Here is a 21495-nt window from a genome sequence, read left to right as displayed (position 1 = left end):
ACTGTACAATGTACGATCGATTAGAGCTTTGTTACTGAAAGTTTCCATTAAAATTCTGCTCACATGGGGAGATCTTGAGAATGTCCTAGCATTTTGTATAGGGTGTTCCCACACAGTCACACAGTTCTTCCGGGAATACAGTTGTACTGTAGATTACTCACAATTCACACAATAAATCGTGTGTGTTCTCCCTTACACCACCCCCTTACCCCAGCCCCACAAGTCTGTTAGAGACAGAGGTTGGGTTTCACCAAGTCACATAACAGTTTTCCATACATACATAATGAAAGCAACAGAAAAATGATTTCTCTATGGGCCAACTTAAACTTCTTGACATTGAATATGTAGCTTTTAGCTGCTGGTGTCCTAATGATCAAGTCCACTTTCTTCAAGTGTTCATCTAAGCTATCATCTCTACAGTATTTGTCATCTACATAGGTCCAGCATGTCTGTATGACTTCTAATAGGGACTGTATTCTACTAGAGAATAGCCCAGGACTTTTTTGCACCCCTGTGGGAGTCTAATCCATCCCCAGTTCCAATACAGCTTTATATTAGTATCTCTGTATGTTACCACGAAGGACTGAACTATGCATGTTCTGTACAGCCTATGTGCGTGCATTAGCATTTAGGATTCTAAAATCTATTACCAATCAATATGTACCATTTGGTGTGGATACTGGAATTAAAGCTGTATTGTATGGGTGTGCCTGTTGTATCGGAACCCCTTGTTGCAATAACAGATTCATAATTACCTGTGTAGCCTGTGCTTTCATTGGATATTGTTTCTGAGGTTTGGTGTTGCAAACACTTGGCTTTGTATTTGGAGGGTAATCAATGGCATGTCCTACATGATTTTTGTATAACTGTACTGCATCTAAAACAGCCAATGCGGCTGCATAGGAGCTCACTACATTTTCCCCCAAGTATATCTGAAAAAGTCTGTTTAATTACCTCCTCCCCCTCTAGGGCTTTCCCTAACATATAACCTGGGCCGCTTATGTTCTGCTAAAAGAGCATCTTGTGTTGTATACATATTTGACCAAAATAGGGCCTCCATTTTATTTGGCTGTTCCCCTTCAAGTTGAATTATAACTATATAGACAAACATTATTTATATCAACGCCTTCTCCTGTGGAAGCAATAACCTCTACTGTTTGATTAGTAGGTATATCATGTAAACACTTCTTTAGTCTTTCTTTAAATATGGAGACTTGTGTGCCACGGTACAATTGTACCACTAACCAATCCCTTGGATCTTTAGTCACTGGTATCATCCTACGAGTCTGGTTTACAATGTCTACCATTGTTGCCATTGTCCATTCTCAAAGCAGCAGTTTGCTTCCTTTCTTCTCCCTTGCAGGCTTTTACTCTCCCTTGGGTGCAGAGCCCCGTTTCTTCCGTGTAGGAGAAGGATAGTCTCTTTGTGGCTGCTTAATCTGTACACTCTCTCTTAATTGGGAGGCGCTTTTTTCACCACTTCTGCCCTTGTAGGGTCTTCTATCCAAAACAGTTTTTTGCATGGTACTGGTGCTATCACGGTCTACAAATAGTGTTCTGCTACAAAAGGTCACCCTTTCTTCTTTGGCAGGGGGCACACTGGAAGCCCATGTCCTTCCCTTTCTGCCTCTAGCTGAGAAGGTATGGCTGCCTGGTTCCTGTCTGGTATCAGTGATATTAGTAGGTGGTGTTCTTTTACAGTGTGTATTCTCACCTAATTCTTTCTTTCTCTCTTCCCCGGGGGTTCTACCCAGGTGATCCCTGCCTAGGGACCTGTAAGTAGCTGTGACCAAACTGGAGTTTCCTTTCTTATTCACTGGGTAATACTGCTAGGCGTCTGATGACTTCTAGTCCTACTGACTCACCTTTCATAAGGGGCATAAGGCCTCCTCCTACCACGGAATAATTGCCCCCAGCTATTGCCAGCACTAAACTCCTTGTTGCTTCTGCTCCCCGAGAGCTTATTATCACTTTCAGAATGGAGGTTAATGCTGTAATTGAAGAGTCCCAATTAAATGAAGGTACAACCAACTACATACTGAAAACCAACAATCACATTGTTCCATGGGTGGATTACAACCCGTTGGTATTATGATTGCCAATGCCCTCTGCCTCCGCTGAAGAGTGACCAGAGGGCAAGGTGCCTCTAGCTGGCTCAGTTCACTGGAATACCATCTAGGGATGTCCTCCTGCCTTGTGGGACAAGTACCCAGTAAGGCTTTAAGGGTATGGAAGAAAAGTCTCCCTTCCTCCCCAGCTAGTATTGGTTTGGGTGCTTCTGGAGCAGCTCCCAAGGTTCTATATTATACAGCTTGAGCGCAGACAGCATCAACATGTCTCACCAGAATGTCAGAGTGCTCCCGGGTATATGGGCCTTTGCCCCCATTTGGGTGGAACCCAAGGATGTGTTACAAGGTTAACCCTTCCATAGCAAAAGGACCATGTCTAGCCCTTGTGGTGGGGTTGTCAAGCCCCCTTGAAACCAGGATACCCATTGGGTGTGTGATGTATTTGATTTAGATCCCTCATAATGTGTGCTTGGTGCCAGGTATCTTCATATATGAGAACAGGGTATCCTCTGGCAATCCTCCAGGCACTGCCACTGTGAAGTTGGTTGCCGACATTCATAACACCTCCTGTAACTACCTGGTTACTGCACGGCGGCAGTTCACAGGTATAGGGACATCCTCATGTAGGTTAGCTATTCTAATACCTTTTAGCTAGAAAGCTGTCAAGAGTATTTGCTTGAACCCTGCTCTTAAAGAGTGCTTTAAGCTATTTGTGAGACACCCTGCTCTTCACTAGAGTGTTTTAATGCCTTCTAGCTTGATAGCCGTTTAGAGCACTTGCTTGAAGACACCCTGCTCTTCATCACTAGAGTGTATTTTAACCGTTGTAAAGTCAGGCATGTAGCAGCCCTGTGGCCCCTCTTCAGTAGCCAGGTGGGGAGATTATTAGGGTGGAGGAAAGGTGAACAATGTGCCATCTGGGATGTCAAAGTGATGTCATTTTATCACTGCTACCTCCAGAGCCTTCCCTCCAGTCCCAGAGGAGTGTTCATGACCCCCGCTGCAGTAAGGGTTGTGGTAGAAGTAGGGGTAGGGAAAAGCATGCATGTGTCACTGTGCAACAGTAAAGAGAGCAGGCAACAACCCCTGCAGTAGGCACCTGCTCTCAATTGCCAACACGGGGGAGGTTTACCAATGTGTCATTTTTGTATTTATAGTCCACTGCTCACACTATCCAGCAGCCCTTCATATGTGTATTAAAAGACATGTACCATATATAAAGCATCAATACATAGTAGTTCAAATAGAAGCCCCACACTTAATATACGAGATCAGATACTGGTCACTCGGTAATGAAAACTCAATTAATGCTTCTTACACACTCGTAAAAAATAAATCATTTAATTATGAGTAATTGAAGATAAAGAAATATTGCCATTATTGTCGTCACTACACACTTAAAAAGCACACAATTATTAATGAAAAGGCTGAAACCATTGCCATGGTCTTACCTTAAAACAAGACTAAGACTGTACAACATTCTCCAAGAAATCCTAGTCACCTTAAAAACCCACTTCGTGCCTCACCAGGTTGCGATAGGTAACCTCACAAATCATGCTAGGCAATCTAGCACCCGCTTCACCAAATCATGATAAGCAATCTCATAGAAGCATCTGCTTCAATCAATACCTAAATACCTTTATCAATGTGATATCAAATGAAGGGCAAAACAAAACACCTTATACTCACCAGGTGTAGAGGATAGAGACATGAGGGCTGGACAGTATTGGATACCGGAAAAAGCCACAATTCAAGGAAAAATTTAAACAATTGCAAAACATTCCAAAAGGCCACCTATCACTGCACCATGAGCTTTTCATTAAGAATGCCTCACAAATAGGATAACATGTTTCAAGGAGAATTAAATGTCCATTGGACTTACTGGTTCCAGCATACAGCCAATCCAGAATAAGGTGTCTGCTCTTAGGCTGTGAGCTGAAGTGCCTTGGTGGGAAAAAAAGCAAAGATCTTTCCCCAAGCAGCTCAAAAAGAATTCAAGTCCTGCTGAAAAATGTTTCAAAATAGCTAGAATCCAGCTTGGAGCTTCAACCAGGTATCCAGCAAAGGAATTTGGAGGGAGTGGACCCCTACCATCTGGAAAGTCTCAACTTCTTCCTCTCCTTCCTGCTATCTGCCCCCTGGTCTTCCTGCTTTGCCGCCCCGAACAGTTGTGTGCAGGGGCTAAGCTTACTCTATTTATACCTTTTTTGGCCCGTCCCAATTCCACACCTACAATCACCAAAATTCATCCAGCACTGAAAATTGTTCTAAACAAAAATATCAAGGACACAAGCGTCACTAGGCATTTTTCCAACCAAGTGTTCAGTGGACAGAACATTTCTTGTGTAAATATTAGCCATGGATGGCTTTTGTCATTCTGAACTAGGCATTTTTCCAATAAAAGTGTTAGTGGACTACAGAATCCTGTATAAAACTACAGAATAAAACCACAGAAAGTACTGTCTTTTGTAGTACGCATTGTTTGCTGTTATCTAGGTTTTGTACCTGGTTCAAGGTCGTTGTCGCGCAGCCCGGGATATTGGGAAAAAACCTTATTGTACTGTACATTAATACTGTAACATGCAAAAGCAAATCTTGCAGCCTGCATTTCACTAAACATGAAAGTGTTTTCACCGCACTGTGCATTTAACAAGAAGGCCTGGTCTGCGGCTCAGGCCACATGCCATTTTAAGCATTGCTAATATGCGCAGACATGGGGAATACATGTGATGTCTCAACCACTTCTCCCGCTCTGCCACCTTTTCACTCTCTGCCATACACCACACTGTTCTCCACGTAGCCAACACCACACACCAACCCAAGACCAATGGTCCTCTTTATACCACAGCGGCTCTACCAGCTGATCTTGTTTGTGGTTGGGCGAGTGGATGTAGGTCTATGAAACCCCAAGTTGCATCCAAACCCTGTGCATGCTGCAACACTGGTCCATGGCTTCAATGCAGATGGGTGCCACATTGGATTAATTGGTTCAGAGTCCACAGTCATGACCGCTCCATTGAGGCACACACTCCTGATTCCAATTACTGGCTTAGGGTTCACTTCCTTATTCTGAGCTGCCTTCCACGAATTCCAGCGATGCAAGCTTAGAGGCCGCTGTGCTGGGAAAGGAAGATCGAACAATGCCTGTGCTCAAACCATGTCATCCAAGTCACATCATCCTGCTTGCAGTAAATCATAGCAGCGGTCATGTGAGCAAACGCAGGCAGAGAGTTACTGTGCCAAAAACATGCCTCTCCTTATCCAAGTCAGTCCTACATGGTAAGGAATTGTAATAAATAGATTTGAGGGACTGGGTTTACATCATGAATAACCGTTTTAATTTTGGCAAAGGTGATCTCCGGACTTCATAGAGTGGTCTTTACATAACCAGGCAAATGGGTCCCTGTAGCTGTACAACTACTTTTGGCTCAGGAGCTTAATGTCACATTCTCGTGACACAGCCGTCCTTGAACCTGTGCAGAGAGGCAACGCAGTTCTGGCTCTGGGCACAGAGAGAAGGAATCACTTTTCTGGTAGTTCATCTAGCCGGTGAAAAGCACACGGCAGCGAACGCTCTGAGCTGGCCGAACACAATCTCCCACGAGTGGGAACTAGCTTAGGAAGTCCTTCTGGAGATCTTCGCCCTCCATGTTTCAATGAGGGCAAGAACATCAAGATCCAAGAGTTCAAGGAGGTTGCAGATGTCAGAGGAGTGCGACAGCTGAGCTAGTGTTGAGCGTGGCAATGTGGAGTAGACTGCGATCTGAGAGAGACTTACGGGGTGGGGGGAGCAGGGGACAGTTGTCCCCCCCCCATAAGTGGCGAGAGTGCCTGGGGACAGAGGTTGAAGGGGGCAGAGGAGCCAAGGCCGGCAAGGGAGCCACAGTGGACGAGAAGGGAGCCAGTGCGGGAGGGGCCGCAGGGGGCAAGGGAGCCCAAGATACGGTGTTAGTGGGTAGCAGGTTAACTGAAGGGGATTAGGCTGACAAGGTTGTCAATGTGTGAGGTGGCAGTACGGAAGCCATGGCGAGGGTAGGAGGGTGGTTAGAAGGCAGCAAGGGAGCCAGGGATGCTGAAGGAGCTGGTGCAGAAGGAGAAGGAAGGTTAATAAGGCGAGGGAGGAGCCTATCAAAGAGAAGAAGGTTGGGTTGAGGACCCTGTACCATGATGGCACCATTGCAATAATGATAATGATGATGACCCTGCAGGTGGAGAAGAGGGCAAGAAGGACCTCCTGACGGGTGCCACCATTAATGGGTGAGGAAGAGAAAGGAGAGAGAAGAGTGATATTAGGAAGAGTCCAAAGGTCGGGTGAGGGACCGCCAAAGAGGATGTCAGTAAGAGTCTCTTGGGCAGAGGCAGTGGCGTAGGTGTCTGCGATAGGAAGGCCTGGGTTAGAGCCCAATATGTCCTTGAGTTTCTTCCTGCCGGAGTTAGTAAGAGGTGAAGGACAAGAGATAGAGAAGCAGTTTGAGAAGATAGGAGAGATAGAGAGCGCCATAGCAAACTGCAGAGAATGGGGTACTTAATCAGGCTGAGGCCACAGAGTTACGGGGAGAGCAGTAGGCAAGGGGGCGGCGGTGTGACAGGGCACAAGACTGGGAAAAAACACTGGGAGTGGGGAGGAGGTAATGTGCACAGAAAACAGTGAACATGCAGAGGAAAGGGGGATAGCAGATGTAGGGCTAAAGGGAATAACAGCACAGAGACACAATGGGAACGGATGAGGAAGCAGGTAAACCAGAGCAGAGGGGGGTAACCAATCACCATAATCCCAACAATGTGAACACAATGGGAGATGACGAGGGTGAGAGAACAGATAGACTAGACAGAGGGTGGTGGGGTGGGGGTTGTCAACACATTCTTATGAAAAGCAGGATGTGCATGCAGCCAAATTCGATTTTGAACAGTAGCAAGACAATCAAGATGTGCACACAGCAAAAAACTATTTACTTTCAAGGTCAGACAGGTCTAAAGCGTAACAGTACAAGGGTGTGGCAGTGAAGGTGAAAGTCTGGAAGGAATGGTGTTAAGGTTTGGTGATTGGATACATAAGAGAGAACAGTCAGTGCCTTGTGAGGATAGTTTATAGAGATTGTAGCCGGCTATCTGATTGGGTCTTTCAAGGGACAGAGGCCCAATCAGAGGGACAATGGAAACGGTCAGGTATTCAACCCCCGGCAGAACGCGGCGGCCATGCTGGGAAGGGAGGCCAACTGCAGCCTCAGACTAGGTGCCAAGCGTCAAGATCACAAAAATACACGTTTCTTCTTTCCTCTCGATCCCCTCAGAGAACATGAGATCAGTCACTGCCCAAAGCTCTCTGTGCGCCGCTTGCGCAGGGAGGGTGTTAATGCTCCAAAAGCCCAGCAAGGCTTACCTTAGTTACAGGAAGTGGGGGAGGGGGTGAGTCCACCCTTGTGGGCGCAGGAATGGCCTGTGATAGTCTGCTCACCTGCAAGAAGAAATGAATGCAGGGAACAGCTTCGACAGCGATGATGTAGAGGGCAAGCTACTAGCCAGGCATCACCCCATCAATACAGGACTTAATAAATATGGTGCCTTATATGTTGTTCAGGGTCGTAGGTTCAAGCCACTTCTCACATATTGTAAATCCGAGCAAATGTTCAGCCATTGATAACCTGGAAAGAGGTGTCCCAGTTCCAGTGCCCAATTCTGCAGGGCCTGATCAGATTCCAAGCCATGTACAGACGGTGGTAGGGCATTGCACATTTCTAAGGAGTACCATGAGATGAGATGCAAAGTTGGACCCCAACTGTAGGAACTGGTATAGAGAACGATGGGAGAGGATGAAGTGGAAGGCCACACATAAAGCAAGCCTCCGTAGGCTAATGCAGGATATGGTGTGTCAGGTTCCTTAAATACAATCTCAGATTATGTTGGTTGCCCGAGATCACATGGTGGTACTGCAGTAAATCCCTCCACACCTCATCTTAAAGTATTTTGGGATCCCGGCACAGGCCTATTGGATCACTCCTACAAGATGCAGATGAGTGTTGGAGAAGGGGAGCACAACACAGAAAGAACAAAAATAAATAAATAACACAGCTATAGCGCCTGCTAGAATCATTTCAAGTGAGTGGACTTGTAAAGTAAAAGTGAAAAGAAAAATCTTTCTCGCTTTTGTCAACCAGCAATACTGACAGTATTGACGGGGGAACACGTCTCAAGGGACAGCTTTGTGCAGAATGAGTGGCGACCAGACATTCATTGCACGTCTAGTGTTTGCCAGCAGACAATCATGGAGGGGGCAGATCAGAGCAAGCAAGATAGGGAACATCCCTATAACCTCTGTACAGACATTAAAGTAATGTTTGCAAAACAGTCTGAGACATTCCCAAAGGGATACCATCTTTGTGCACAGTTGCATGTTTAACCCAAAGCCTTATAGTCAAAAACACCCTATTTCACCACAGCATGTTAGTTTTTGGATCAACACCACACCGAACAAGTGTTACACGAATCTACATTTTTTTCATTCACAAAATGTATTAAAACGGGTATTTGGTTTACAAACAAGATGAGCAACTCCTATTGATGTAACAAGTAAATGTGCAAATGTTTCAATACACTACAATGTGAAAAAGAAAAAAAAAGATTAATAATTTTAAAGAGGAAAAATATACATAATTAAAATCACATTTATTGTCTCTAAGAAACTGAACGTGTGTTACTTAAACTTAACATATTCTCCAGCTTTGGTTCTTATGCCGACCAGGTTTTGCTCATTGGGTCTCAAACTACATGAGCCAGCCTTCCTGAAGGCAACTCAATTACTAAATTCGGCCTCTATCCCTTTACTCCAACAAACCTTGTGCTCCATGGCATTGCCCTAATCTTTCATGTCATGATTTCATTCACAAGGCCATACAAAAATCTAGGACAGAATGAGTATGTAGGGCATGAACATATGCCAATGGCCGGACTGTACGATGTGCTGCGCGCCTCTAGTTGGGCCCACCGAGAACCTCATTTGGATGAAGTGCCCATTCTGCGGTACATTTTTGCATGCATGTACGAGTTTCGCATTGGACAACGCTTTTTATTCTGTGAAAGGGATTCATACATCCACAATTTTCTGTTAACAGATTAAGATGCAGATAGTATCCTGCAGCTTTGCTCGCTATGTCAGACAAAGGGAAAAACGCATGCAAACTTTCCTTCTCAGTGGAAGAGTAGGCACAATAAACATGTTTAATAAATAATCTCACATGGCGGACATTTCTTTCACCTTTATGCATTTCCATGTAAATTTAACATTAGCATTTGGAGTAGTAGAACAGCTTTTGGTTATTGTTGGGTGTGTATTTCCTTTGGCTTAATGTTTTTGAAAGTTATAATTATCCATTAGATGTGTTAGCTTGTGTAAATATGTATTCAAGACACCATTCAGTCCCACTTGCCTGTGAGCTGTACAACTCCAGGACAGTTCTGTTGGGTGCGTTTGGTGTACAAATGGCAGTGGCCATTTTTGTTACCCGAGAGTGGATTTTAAAGTCGAATGGTCTGATGCTAAAACTATGAAAGCACCCATTTTGTTTTTTTAACCAAACAATAGTTCTTAAAAACCAGATTATGATAGGTTAGTAGTAGAGATAAAGAGCATTATTAAAATACGATGCTACCCGAATTGATGTGGCATGTCTTTTGTTGCATATATGCTAACAAAATTCGACCACTGCGACGATAACTTTGCTGCCCATCTTATGTGATGCTGGCTGGGAATATGGAATGCACTTCCGTATAAGTATTCTCTATGGCTGCATAACGAATATTATAAACCTATTAAACCAATTTGTACGACAATAGATTAATGTACAAAGGGACCTTAGAGCTGCGTTTGCCATTACCGATGTTGTGGTATCCAATCTGGTGGGTTTATCAGACTTTAAATAAATATGGGAAATGTGATAGTTTATTGAAGGGCCCCTATACCATGTGTGTCGAGTCATGCTGCAATTTGACGCAGTAAAAGAAAAATCAGGGAAACAAAGGAAAAGAAGAGAGGCGACACACAAGCAGAACTAGCAATTATAGGTTCAAATCTAAACTATTTGCCATTGTTTTTAAAAGCGCTGAAATGCTCTTGGATCATACGTTTATTGCCCAATGCCTTGGTCCTAGTAACATAACATCTTTTACAAATACATTCCATGACATACACTGTAACAGGTGTTTTGCAATTAATGAATATGCCCTCCTGACGTTTCTCAATCCCATACTGGAATTGTTTGCAAAGTTGCTGCAAACAAATCCATACATAAGTCTCCACATTTGAAGAAACCAATAGGGTGGATGGTGAGCTGCGTCAAGAAGCTGGGACATTTGAAGGTCATTTGTGATTTCGGGCCACATTTTTGTCCCAGTTCCCAATCAAGCATCAATATATGCAAGTTCTCATTTCAGATTCTGTATATAGCTCGTCTTCATCAGTTTATAGTTCACTTTTGAGCAGGTCCGGACTCAGTATGCGCCCCTCTTTAACCAAGGTAATTAATATGTAATGCAGATTAATCCGGTTTAAATCTACAAATTGTATCTTGCTCCTCATGGCAATTTCCGCATTCAACATAAGGAATGTTTGTGAGCTTTCCTTGATTACTAAGCGTAGGAAGAATTGCATTGCCGAGTGAATTCTGATGCAAACACCACGGTTAATGTAATTTCCCCAAAATAATATGGTATCGACCCTGTTCATCACATCCCATCTCACCTAATTCAATTGTACCGTTGTGTTTACCTTTTTTGCCACCAATATGCATGCAGGTGGGGGAGTGGGGTGCGTTTTAAGAAAGGGGAAGTGGGGGTGGAGGGTTTGGAGGGTGTGAAGGGTGTGAAGGACTCTCCTGCATTTCGCAGTAAAAAACGCTAAGAAAATGCAGTGAAACGGGATTCGGTGAAGTGGGATGAGAGTCAATCTCATACATAAATATAAGAGCTAGGCACGCTTTTCTGGAGAGTTCAATCTTGTGCTGATCGGGGATATATTCTTTTGCTAGTAGGGAAGAGAGGTTATATTTGGCACATGCCCACTGGTTACCCCACACCTATGCACAGGCATCGCCTGAGGGCATGGTATCAGCTAATTAAATACAAAGTAGAGCACAAGTAGTGAGTGACAATTGCGTAGCGACTACTGACCCTCACAGATGGATGTGTAGTTTACACATACTTACGGAAGGCCCTGATTATTCTGTTATGTCTATTACCTGGCACCACTTCTCCAAATCATCTGATGTTTCTTCATGCTTTAAAAAGGTGCGTGCTTAAAGGCCCGGTCAGTACACTCACTGCCATGCAGACTGTTAATGTGGCATGGAGGATTACCAGCAGGCCTCGCCTTATTGGCTCAAAAACTGGGGCATCCAAAAAAAGAATTCATAAACTGCGACTAATTTAGAATAGAGCACCATGCCTTGTTCTTGGCTTAGATACACAAAACCCAACCTCTTAAAAGATGAGCAACATAAACACTTCCTCCCAATCTACCAACGAATAGAATAACATGCCATGCTACGTTTTTCACACAGACATAAAATACCTGATCAATAGGCTCACCCATAATACCCCATTATAGAACCTCTGCTTATCCTCCACAGATTCAGCCAGCTAGCTTAAAGGAGCATATGAACTGGGGGCAAGAAGCAAACTCAGACTCCAATCCAGGCCATGCCAATATGGGAAGACAATGAAAACTACTGTTCTACTGATGAGCACTGCTTATTATTTGCTCTGACATGTGTATTCCTTAGGACTTCTGTAATGTTCTATCTGCTGCTAAAGAATACGACCTCTTGTTTCACTGACTTTCAGATCTCCTTCACTCCTCCCCAAGCGCACTCTCCCTCATAACCCAGGCATCATATGGGACACTAAGAACCCGAAGCAGGAAAGCATGGGTAAATGGGACACCATTTTATGTCCCGTGTACCAAGTGATGGATAGGAAGTGGCCAAGAGAAGACGACACACTTTAGCGCAGGTCGGCATAGGGTTCGCATGGTGGGAGAAATGCAACTGTACTCGTTAAGGTGCATAGGTAATTATAATAGTCTAGCATATAACCTTCCCCAGTATCATGATTTGTCATCCCTGCGCTTATTTTTACAATCGGCAATGAAGGTAAAGTAGACTCACCAGAATTGCAGTTGGCATAAGTGAAACAACCTTATGCGGTCCCAGGTCTCTCAAAATTAAACAAAAAGCCCCTCTCTGTACCTAAGGACTTGCATCTAGGTGCATCACAGGATCATACACCGCTATACATCTAGACCAGGGGTCGGCAACGTTGGCTCTCCGAATGTTTTGGACTGCAACTCCCTTCGGCCCTACCCAGCAAACTCAATGGCAAGAGATCATGGGAGTAGTAATTCAAAAATATCTGGAAGCTGTTGGGTGCAGACCAATGATCTAGGCACTCCATTTCATGTTTTCTGCTACATTATGTGACAAGGCTCGTAATTTGGCCTCATCAAAACGGCAGAGCACCGCTCTTCTCAGGCAGGTGGTGGGGTGGTGAGAAGCCCAGAATTTGCACCAAGGGCTCAATGGAGAGGTACCCAATTCCAGTCACCCACCCCCATCTCAGCATGTTCTATTGTAGTGCCCCACTTGCTCAAACCGTGCCTCCTGTCAAACATGCTTGCCAGTATTCTACTCTTCAATGCAGGCAAAATGAATACCAACAGAGAGACCATGTGAACCCCACTGAGGCCACTCAGCCAAGAAGGAAAACTATTAACACTGCCAGTCGCCCCACGAGTCTACAGACTGCTGCAGCGCAAGAGACTATCAACGCCGAACAGCCAGACAAGCCAGCAGAACAAAGAGCCTCAGGGGAAAGCCGAGAGGCTGCGCAACAGGGTAGCACCGGCTAACACGTGCGCACAAGGATAAAACCCTTAGACCGCCAGGGACTTGAGGGAACACCTTTATCCCCACTTAGAACTTGACCCCATGTGATTGATGCAGAAATATGAACTCAATCATTGCCCGTCCTGTGCCACAGTGGTGTCCATTACGCAGCAAAGCAGCGCAGAAGTGGGTTGGGCTTAAGGCCGTTTTATAATGTTTTCTGTATTCAAACCCTCCCAGGTTTGGAAGAGAGGTCCAGACTGGACTGGGAGAGTGTACCGGGGCCAGCAGGAAGAACAAGTTACTTACCCCAGGTAACGTTCTTTCGACTGGATGTTCCTCCAAGGTATTCCTCATCTTTGACATGTAATGGCTAGCTTCAACTGCTTTGGAAAAAATGAGGGTGCCGTGCATCGATGGCGTTGAGTCGATGTCCCTCGAAGGCCTCAGTCGAGGGTGACGTCACCGGAGGGTATATGTAGCACGCGCGTCACCTGTTGGCCTCAGTTCTGTTTTTCCCCTCCTTGTGTAGCCCAGATGCCCATAAACACGGGCATGACAGTACTCAGCCTTGGTGAACGGAAGCTGTAATAGCATGGGAAATTCTACAGAGGGGTAGGTTGGGAGGGCGATGAGGAATATGTTGGAGGAACATCCAGTCGAAAGAACGTTACCAGGGGAAAGTAACTTGTTCTTCGAATGGATTGTGTCCTCCAACGTATTCCTCATCTTTGACAGACTCCCAAAGCAGTGTAAATGATAGGAGGAGGGTGTAGAATTTACAATTTTAAGTATTTTAAAGAGCAGAATAAAGTACCGCTTTACCAAAGGCAACATCCTGAGCATGGGAAGCATCGAGAGAATAATGCTTTGTTAACGTGTTTATTGATGACCACATTGCAGCATCACAAATGTTCCTAACAGGAACGCCCCTCTGAAGGGCTGTAGACGTAGCTATGCCCCTGGTGGAATAAGCACACAAACCTTCAGGAGGGTCTTTGCCTGCAAGTCTGTAGCATTGAGATATGGTGAGAATGATCCATCTGGACAAGGTCTGTTTGGAAACAGCTTGTCCTAATTTGTGTCCAGTATACCTTATAAAGAGCTGGTTGTCCACTCTCAACTTTGACATTCTGGAGATGTAAAAACGTAATGCTCTCCTAGGGTCCAACCCATGGAACCTTTCCTCTTCCTTGCCAGGATGAGGTGGCGGATAAAAAGAAGGCAGAACAATCTTCTGACTTAAATGAAAGTCAAACTACCTTTGGCAAAAGGGAGGGTTTTACCCTTAAAATAACCCGATCCTTGTGGCATACGGTAAAGGGTGACTTGGAAGAAAGTGCCTGCAACTCGCTCACTCTACGGGCAAATGTTAGAGCAATCAATAGTATTGTCTTAAGGTTAAAGGAATAGTGCGCTCAAAAATGTTTTGATCTTAAAACATGGGCAATAATAAAAAATATATAATAAACATCTTTTTTATTGAAAGTTCTATGTCAAATTTTACACAAATGTTGTTTAAACCCCTTCAACATCAAGTACTAGGAGGCGTCCATTTTGTGAAATGGACGAGCCTCCTGTGCTCGAGTTAATCTCTGCCCTTGCGGCACTAATGAAGCAAAAGTCACCTGCTGGTAGCTTTTATCACAGCAGCTTTTGTGAGAGCAGAGAAGTGTACTTTGTGCATTTATGATTGCTGTGGTTAGAAAACAATGGAAATCATTAGGGCTCTCCCATATTGGAGGGGGGTGCCTTCCCCAAGGCCAGGATGCTATTAAACAATGTAGCCATGTGCTAGGGCAAGCTACCCACAAATGCCTTGTAGAATCCTGCTGTGTAACCATCTTCGCCAGGGGCCTTCCCTACCTTAAGTCCGCTAATTGCTCTCAGTGCTTCCTCCTGGGAGATTGGTTTCTCAAGGTCTGTGACCTCACTTTCCTGGAGGGTAGGGAGGGAGACCTCCCTCAAATATCTATCAAGCTCCCCCTGCTCCACTTAGCTCTCTGTTCCGTACAATTACTCATAGAATGAGGCAAATTCCTGGCCAACATCCCCTGTCGTAGAATGTGATTGTCTCACTCTGGTGCCCCCACCCCCCAGCCCCCAAGGCTACCAGTTAGGGACCCACCTGTCAGCGCTCTGACCGCTAAGCCTCAATGCCAGCAGGGAATCCACCTTGCCCCGCTTCTCATAGTATTTGTTTGAGAAACTGTAGGTCCCGATACCACCTTCCCCATGTTGACCTCCCTCAGCTCGCTTCGTTTCTCTCCTGCCGTTCTCAGCTTGTTATCGTCCTTCTTACCTCCCTCTGGTACCTCTGCTTCCAGCCTGCAGATCTCCCACCTCAATTTCTCCACTCGGTGGGTCCTTACCCTCTTCTTCGAGGCGCCCTCCATTATCAGAAGGCCTCTCCATGTGGCCTTAGCTGCCTCCCAAACTGTACAGAGGTCTACCTCTCCAGTGTCATTTGCCAACGATTGTTTTTAACAGGACTTTATTGAAGGACACGTATAGTGCGTATAAAATGAGTGTCTGAAAGCAGACCTGGTTAAGACATTTTTATAACACCAGTAGCACGTTTACAGTTCCAATTAGGTCATCAACTCTCAGAGGACTGATTCGAAAAGACACTGGCAGGCACTAGGAGTGCAACGTTTGATGCTAAGGTTTGAATAAAGTGAGCGCAAAGGGTTCACACAAGGAGGTGTTTAGGGAAGGGCATGTACGGGTTGGGAATAGCTTGGCCATGGACAGTGAATGTGTGGGCAAATAACCAAACACCACATACAAAGCTTTGTGTCCCTCTTATGCCATTTCACTCCGTACTCTAATGGAATAGTTTCCGCTTATAGGTAGAAAACTACTAACTGTAGTATCGCTCAGCGTCATGCTGCACACTGCTTCTTCACGCTCACCAGGCGCAGGACGCAATGTGGAGCCTGGGAGAGGAGCAATGCAGAGTACAACCGCATGAGAAAAAGAAACTAATCAACACTCGGTGTCTGAAATGTTACATACTTATAATGGGTGAATACAAATGTCCCTTTGAACACTGTGTTCTGAACCATAATTTTGTGCAATCCTACAATGGCCCATCCAAGTAACTAGCATACCTTTGTCCATGGTGCAAATTACTCACAAAGGCTTTGAAGTATAACCTAGTTGATATGGTTAGACCTAACTGCCGCACATAAATGCCAAGCATCTATATTTAGGAGGGAAACTTTTAGAACCTATTGGCTGTTCCCATATTTTGGATATAAGAATACCCGTCCTTTCAAACAACATTGATTTCCTCATGCTTTTTTTTTTTTAAATAAAGGTTGTATGGACCTACTCCCTCAATGATATTACTTAAACTAATCACTATTACACCCTTAGTGAAAAAAACAGGACAGGACCCAAGGAACCTACGCTGTATAACTAATTGTAACTTCTTACTTAAAATCATGGATACGGTGGCTACTGCACAGTTCCAAACCTTTGTGGAAGCACAGGACATCGTGCACAAGCAACAAGAGCGGTACAGCACAGAGACAGCTGTCATGGATTTATAGACCCATGTGTTGAGCATCACGGACAAAGGAAAAACGGGTCTACTTGTCCTACTAGATCTGAGCGCAGCCTTCGACCCGTTAGACCACAAACAGCTTCAGTGGGTTTTGGAAAATGTGGCTAACTGCTCCCCTGAAGCCACCAGATGGGTCGTTTCTTTCGTATCGGGTAGGAAAGCTAAGATCCATTGTGGGGTGGGGGGACATTCTCCAGCGAAAAGCCAATAAACTGTGGCGTTCCGCAAGGTGCTAGTCTATCCCAGGTCTTGTTCAACCTCTACCTGAGGTGTCTCTGCGTAGTGCTCGATAATATCAGAGCTTATTTCACGAACTATGCAGATGACACCCAGTTGGTGGTGGAATTAATCGGTTGTTACATCAATGACAGTGCCAGGGTAGAAGCCATATATAACATCATAGAAGCCTGTATGGAGAGGAACTGGATGCGTCTTAATGGGAGGAAAATGGAGATGATGATCTTTGGCTCACCCCAAGCTCGAGCTAAACTTAGCCCAGAGTTTAAGTCTTTCACCATTACAGACTCTGCCATTACTGTAAGTGAGAAAGTGAAAACACTAGGCTTATTCTTTGAAGCCTCGATGGGAGCCAAAGGACAGGTCACATACTTACACAATAATTGCCAGTACTACCTCTGTCTCCTTAACTCCATTCGACCTTACTTAAGTGAGAACTGTGCCACCATTGCTAGAGCAACCATTCTATCTCGGCTAGATTATGGGATGCACTGATGTTAGGTGCAAGCAAGGGTTGTCTAACTAAATGCCAGATTATCCTAAACAATGCTGTGAGAATAATAAAGAGGAAAACAAGGAGAGAGCATATCACCAATGATAGAATAGCCCAGCACTGGCTCACTGTCGAGGACAGGATACAATTCAAAAACATGACATTGGTACATAGACGTTTGTACGGGCACGCCCCAGCTTATCTCAAAGAAACTATCAACCAATATGTTCCAAAAGATCCTTGAGATCAGAGGCGCTGGGTCAGATCAAGTGCCTGATATTTAAACTGTCTAATGGCCTGGGCAGAAATTGTCCTGTGAGAGCAGCCCAAAACTGGAACAACCTTCCAATTGAATTACAAAATGGTCAGGAAAATGCTGAAAACGCACCTTTTCAAGTCAAAGTCAATGATATAGTATACCATCCTTTTCAGTCATGTTGATCCTCTGTCCTGTTTTATACGTATGTCCTTTGTCTTTTTGGTGTGCCCTGATGCCTGCAGGCTTCAGCGCAATATAAACATATAAATAAAACAATCAACACTGGGTGTCTGAAATGTTACATACTCAAAATGGGTGAATAACAATGTCCCTTTTAACACTGTCTCCTGAAGCATCATTTTGTGCAGTCCTACAATGGCCCACCCTTTGCCCTTAGCGCAAACCACTCAGAAAGGCTTCGAAGTATAACCTAGTTGATATGGTTAAACCTAACTGCCTCACATAAATGTCAACCCTCTAGATTTAGAAGAGAAACTTTTTGACAGCCTTGTATTTTTCTAATGTATCGCTCTCGAAATACCCCTCAATGCACAAGTAAATGAAAAATTGCAATTCGCCCTCTTTCAATTTCAAAATCCCCCCTCTCGGCTGTTCCCATATCTTGGATATAAGAATACCCGTCCGTTCAAACAACGGTCATTTCCTGGCCCTTTTTTTTTTTTTAATATATGTGGTTACAGACCTACTCCCTCAATTATATTACTTCTTAAAGACTCAGTCTCCTGTAGTTTTACTACCTCCCTTTTAGGCCATTCAGTTTTTCTTAGCACATAGCTCCTCCCCTCATTCATCGGACTTAACTCACATAAGGGTCCTTCCCAGACCTGCCTATCCTCTGGGTTTTTCGCAGAGCCTCTGGGTTTTCATGCTCTTCTCATGGGGTCTGCATGAAATCTCTGGAAATGTTAAGAGCTGCAATAAAATGTGGAACTGCAGCTGCCTTCCCACTGCAGTGATCAGAGTATGCCTGGAGAGACAGGGTGTACAATGCGCTGCTCCGGCGCCAAAGTCCACGGGGCTTCCACTGGGGCATTTAAACAATTAACACCTCTTTGTCGATGGTCAGTGTTAAGAGCTGAGGGGGGCATTAGCTATTTCGTATCAGAAAGGTCAAATAAATCTCCACATACATATACAGGTCTGGGCCTTATTTCAAGACAAACATTTAAACTATCATTTCCATTATGCTTTCTTATTTTGACACACATAATGAAGGGCTTGCATTTATGTTATGTTACTTGGCATTTATATAGCGCTCTATATATCATTGGTATGACGTCAAAGCGCTGGTAGGTTGAACGCCCTCGGGAACCGTAGTTCTGGTCCGTAGAGCTAGATAGTGTCATAGGGTGCGTGGGTGTACCAGATATGTGTGCAGCTGGAGTAATTCCTGGCTGGTAGCTGCATCCTAGCGTTAGGTGTGGTGCTGAAGATATCAGTTGGATGGGTGCAGTCTGGTGGGTGGACACCCAGACTGGGCTCTGGCTGCGTTAGGCCCGAGGGACGCATATGTGAGCAACTAGGCCGGAATGTGCTTGGCTAGCTGCGTTTTATTAGGGTGATGAGGTGTTCATGGGGTTGTATTTGTATGTGAACAACTAGGCCGAATTTATCAGGGGTATAGCCGTGTTCTAGTTGAATGATGGTGTATAGTAGAGAGTAAGCATAGTGATGTGATTTGATGGTCATCTTTAAAGCGACTGGGACAGGCACGTGAACAGGATGTCAGGGAACACAGCGATAGGGCTGGGTTTACAGCGACAGGATGGGGGATACGGATATATAGCAACAGCATGGGAAACGGGAAAACAAGGTACACAGTCAAACACGTGTGGGGCAGGTTAATATTTACAGTCGCATTTCTATCTAGATGCAATTAGGGTCAATGTTCACAACTCCACCCAAGTGTGGGACATGCTAACATTTGCGTTTCTATCTAGAAGCAACTCAGGCTAATGGTCGCGATTTCATCTTATGCAGAATTTATCATTTTCCTCAAACTATGGAAAAATAAAGATGCTTGGGTTAACAAATAAGCAGGCAAACTTATCACAGTATCCTTTGTTATGGGGCTTTAAGTACGGAGAGTATATTTGCAAAACGTGTAATTTTCTAAAGTTTGCATTACTTTGCATTCTTAAAACCGGTTTCCTCTACAACTGGCGGGGGGTGAAAAGTGTTTGCATTTACATATAAAGATTTATATTTGTCATGCTGTTTTATTAGGATTTCTGTTCATTTTTATAAAACAGACAATTCTTAAATCTAAACATCAACATATACTCCTACCATCTACAGCTGAGAAGATAAAGATTTGTAATTAAACATGCGTAAACCCTGCTTTTGCCCTGAATAGATCTAATATTTGAACACATCTTGCTTTTAATTATTAACAAAATAGGAATATTTAAATGTACTCTGGTTGAAAAAAATTACAGATGCGGATAGTTAATTTGCAATCCCTGTGGTGCTTTTTTTCAAATTCCTAATACTTAATATTCCTTTGGTATATATACACCAGCAGGGCTCGGGTAGAGCGAACATGTCATGCCACTGGATGGTGTCTGCCCATTTTTTCCCAGAGAGCGGGCCGTGTGTTTTCAATTAATACATTTTTTAAAAATAAAGTAGGGCTACAGCCAGTTGATAACAGCACCGTTTATGTGATTCGAACCTGGGTCGCAAGGAAAAAAACGTACCGCGAGACCACAAGAATGCCATATCACTGTGCAACACTTACATCGACTTTCTGCTGTACAGGACACGCTTTCCTACACATTTCAAGATGTAAAAAGGTACGCACCTTTTTTTTATATATAAAAAAAAAATTATGCTCTCTTCGTAAATGCCAATTTGTCTTATGGACTTTGAGTTGAGAAACGACACCGTAAAATGAAATATGCAAATGTAATTCAATATATGCTCACTGCATGTGACGTCATTCCCCACTGCATACATCCGTGTGTCGCCACTTTTTTTTAAGGACTCGAGCCCTTTTATACACCCTTTTTTTTTTTTTTTAAACATGGGGTAGGGCGAGGACTTATGGGTGCTGCAAGGTGTGCACACCAGTTATTTAACGCAAGGCCATCTGACTTTTCCCCTACCTTTTACATTCCTATAAACTGGCTCTCACAATCGTGCCCCACTCCCTGAAAACTAGCTACGCCACTTTGTCGATCACCCTCTCAACACAACATACTTCATTGGCACGATTCAAACTATTTCCATCCACCTTTCACTTCTATTTTAACTTTCGCAATCTCCTGTTGCCTGCCCCTATTGTTTACTTCTACAGTCAGATGACACCCCCTATTGTGTGAATGGTACGGGTACTTCCGTGTTAACTAGCTTAGCCACCTAACTCCGCCTCTTGACAAAGCTCTTCTGTCTCGCCCCTTACTTGTCCCCATGGTTAAATTGTGAAGCACCGCCCTCTGTAATTGGACACCGCCCTCTGTGACTGGCATTCGTGTCTCCACCCATCACCTGACCCTGTCAGCCAGTAACGCCTACAGCCTGTTAAGTAAGCCCTCCCTTTACCTGGCCGACGGTCAGGCTGGCAGCGCTGATGATGCCGCAGATGAAGGCCGCTCCATAGAGAAGCAATTCTACGCGTTCTGGCCAGGAGAGCGCCATTGCCCAAGTCCCGGCAGGAGTGAACGGAAAAGCCGCCCCGGAACTCGCGTCGGTAATAAGACCCCGCCCCGGAATCGGCGGCATAGAACTATCCTACGCCTCCAAAGCGACGTCACATATTAGACGTCGCCCGCCCAGACCCGTGAACTAACCAATAAGCCACGCCCGCGCGAGTCTCCGCCCTTGTTATAGACGTCACACGGAGAGACCTCAACTTGCCCCTGACGTCATATGACAAACATAGAATAAGAGTAAATATTGTGGTGTCTGGTAGAAGCCAAAATCAAGAAGACCAAAACACGTGTTACTTTACACATCTCTTTAAAAAACAT

General features: G+C 44.5%; 1 protein-coding gene across 1 annotated transcript in view; it reads right to left on the bottom strand.

Moving 5' to 3' along the window:
• The window catches only part of TMEM179B (transmembrane protein 179B), a 150497-nt gene extending 129158 nt beyond the window's left edge, over window positions 1-21339 (bottom strand). The window contains exon 1 of the mRNA XM_069645170.1: window positions 21068-21339. Within this exon, the coding sequence (XP_069501271.1) occupies window positions 21068-21247 (180 nt within the window). The 5' untranslated portion in view covers window positions 21248-21339. The remainder of the gene's footprint in view (window positions 1-21067) is intronic.
• Between the last annotated feature and the right edge of the window lie 156 nt (window positions 21340-21495).

The sequence above is a fragment of the Ambystoma mexicanum genome, chromosome 2p, assembly GCF_040938575.1.
Source record: "Ambystoma mexicanum isolate Mex_15411 chromosome 2p, UKY_AmexF1_1, whole genome shotgun sequence".
In the NCBI taxonomy this organism is placed as follows: domain Eukaryota; kingdom Metazoa; phylum Chordata; class Amphibia; order Caudata; family Ambystomatidae; genus Ambystoma; species Ambystoma mexicanum.
This window is presented reverse-complemented; position numbering and strand designations above follow the sequence as displayed.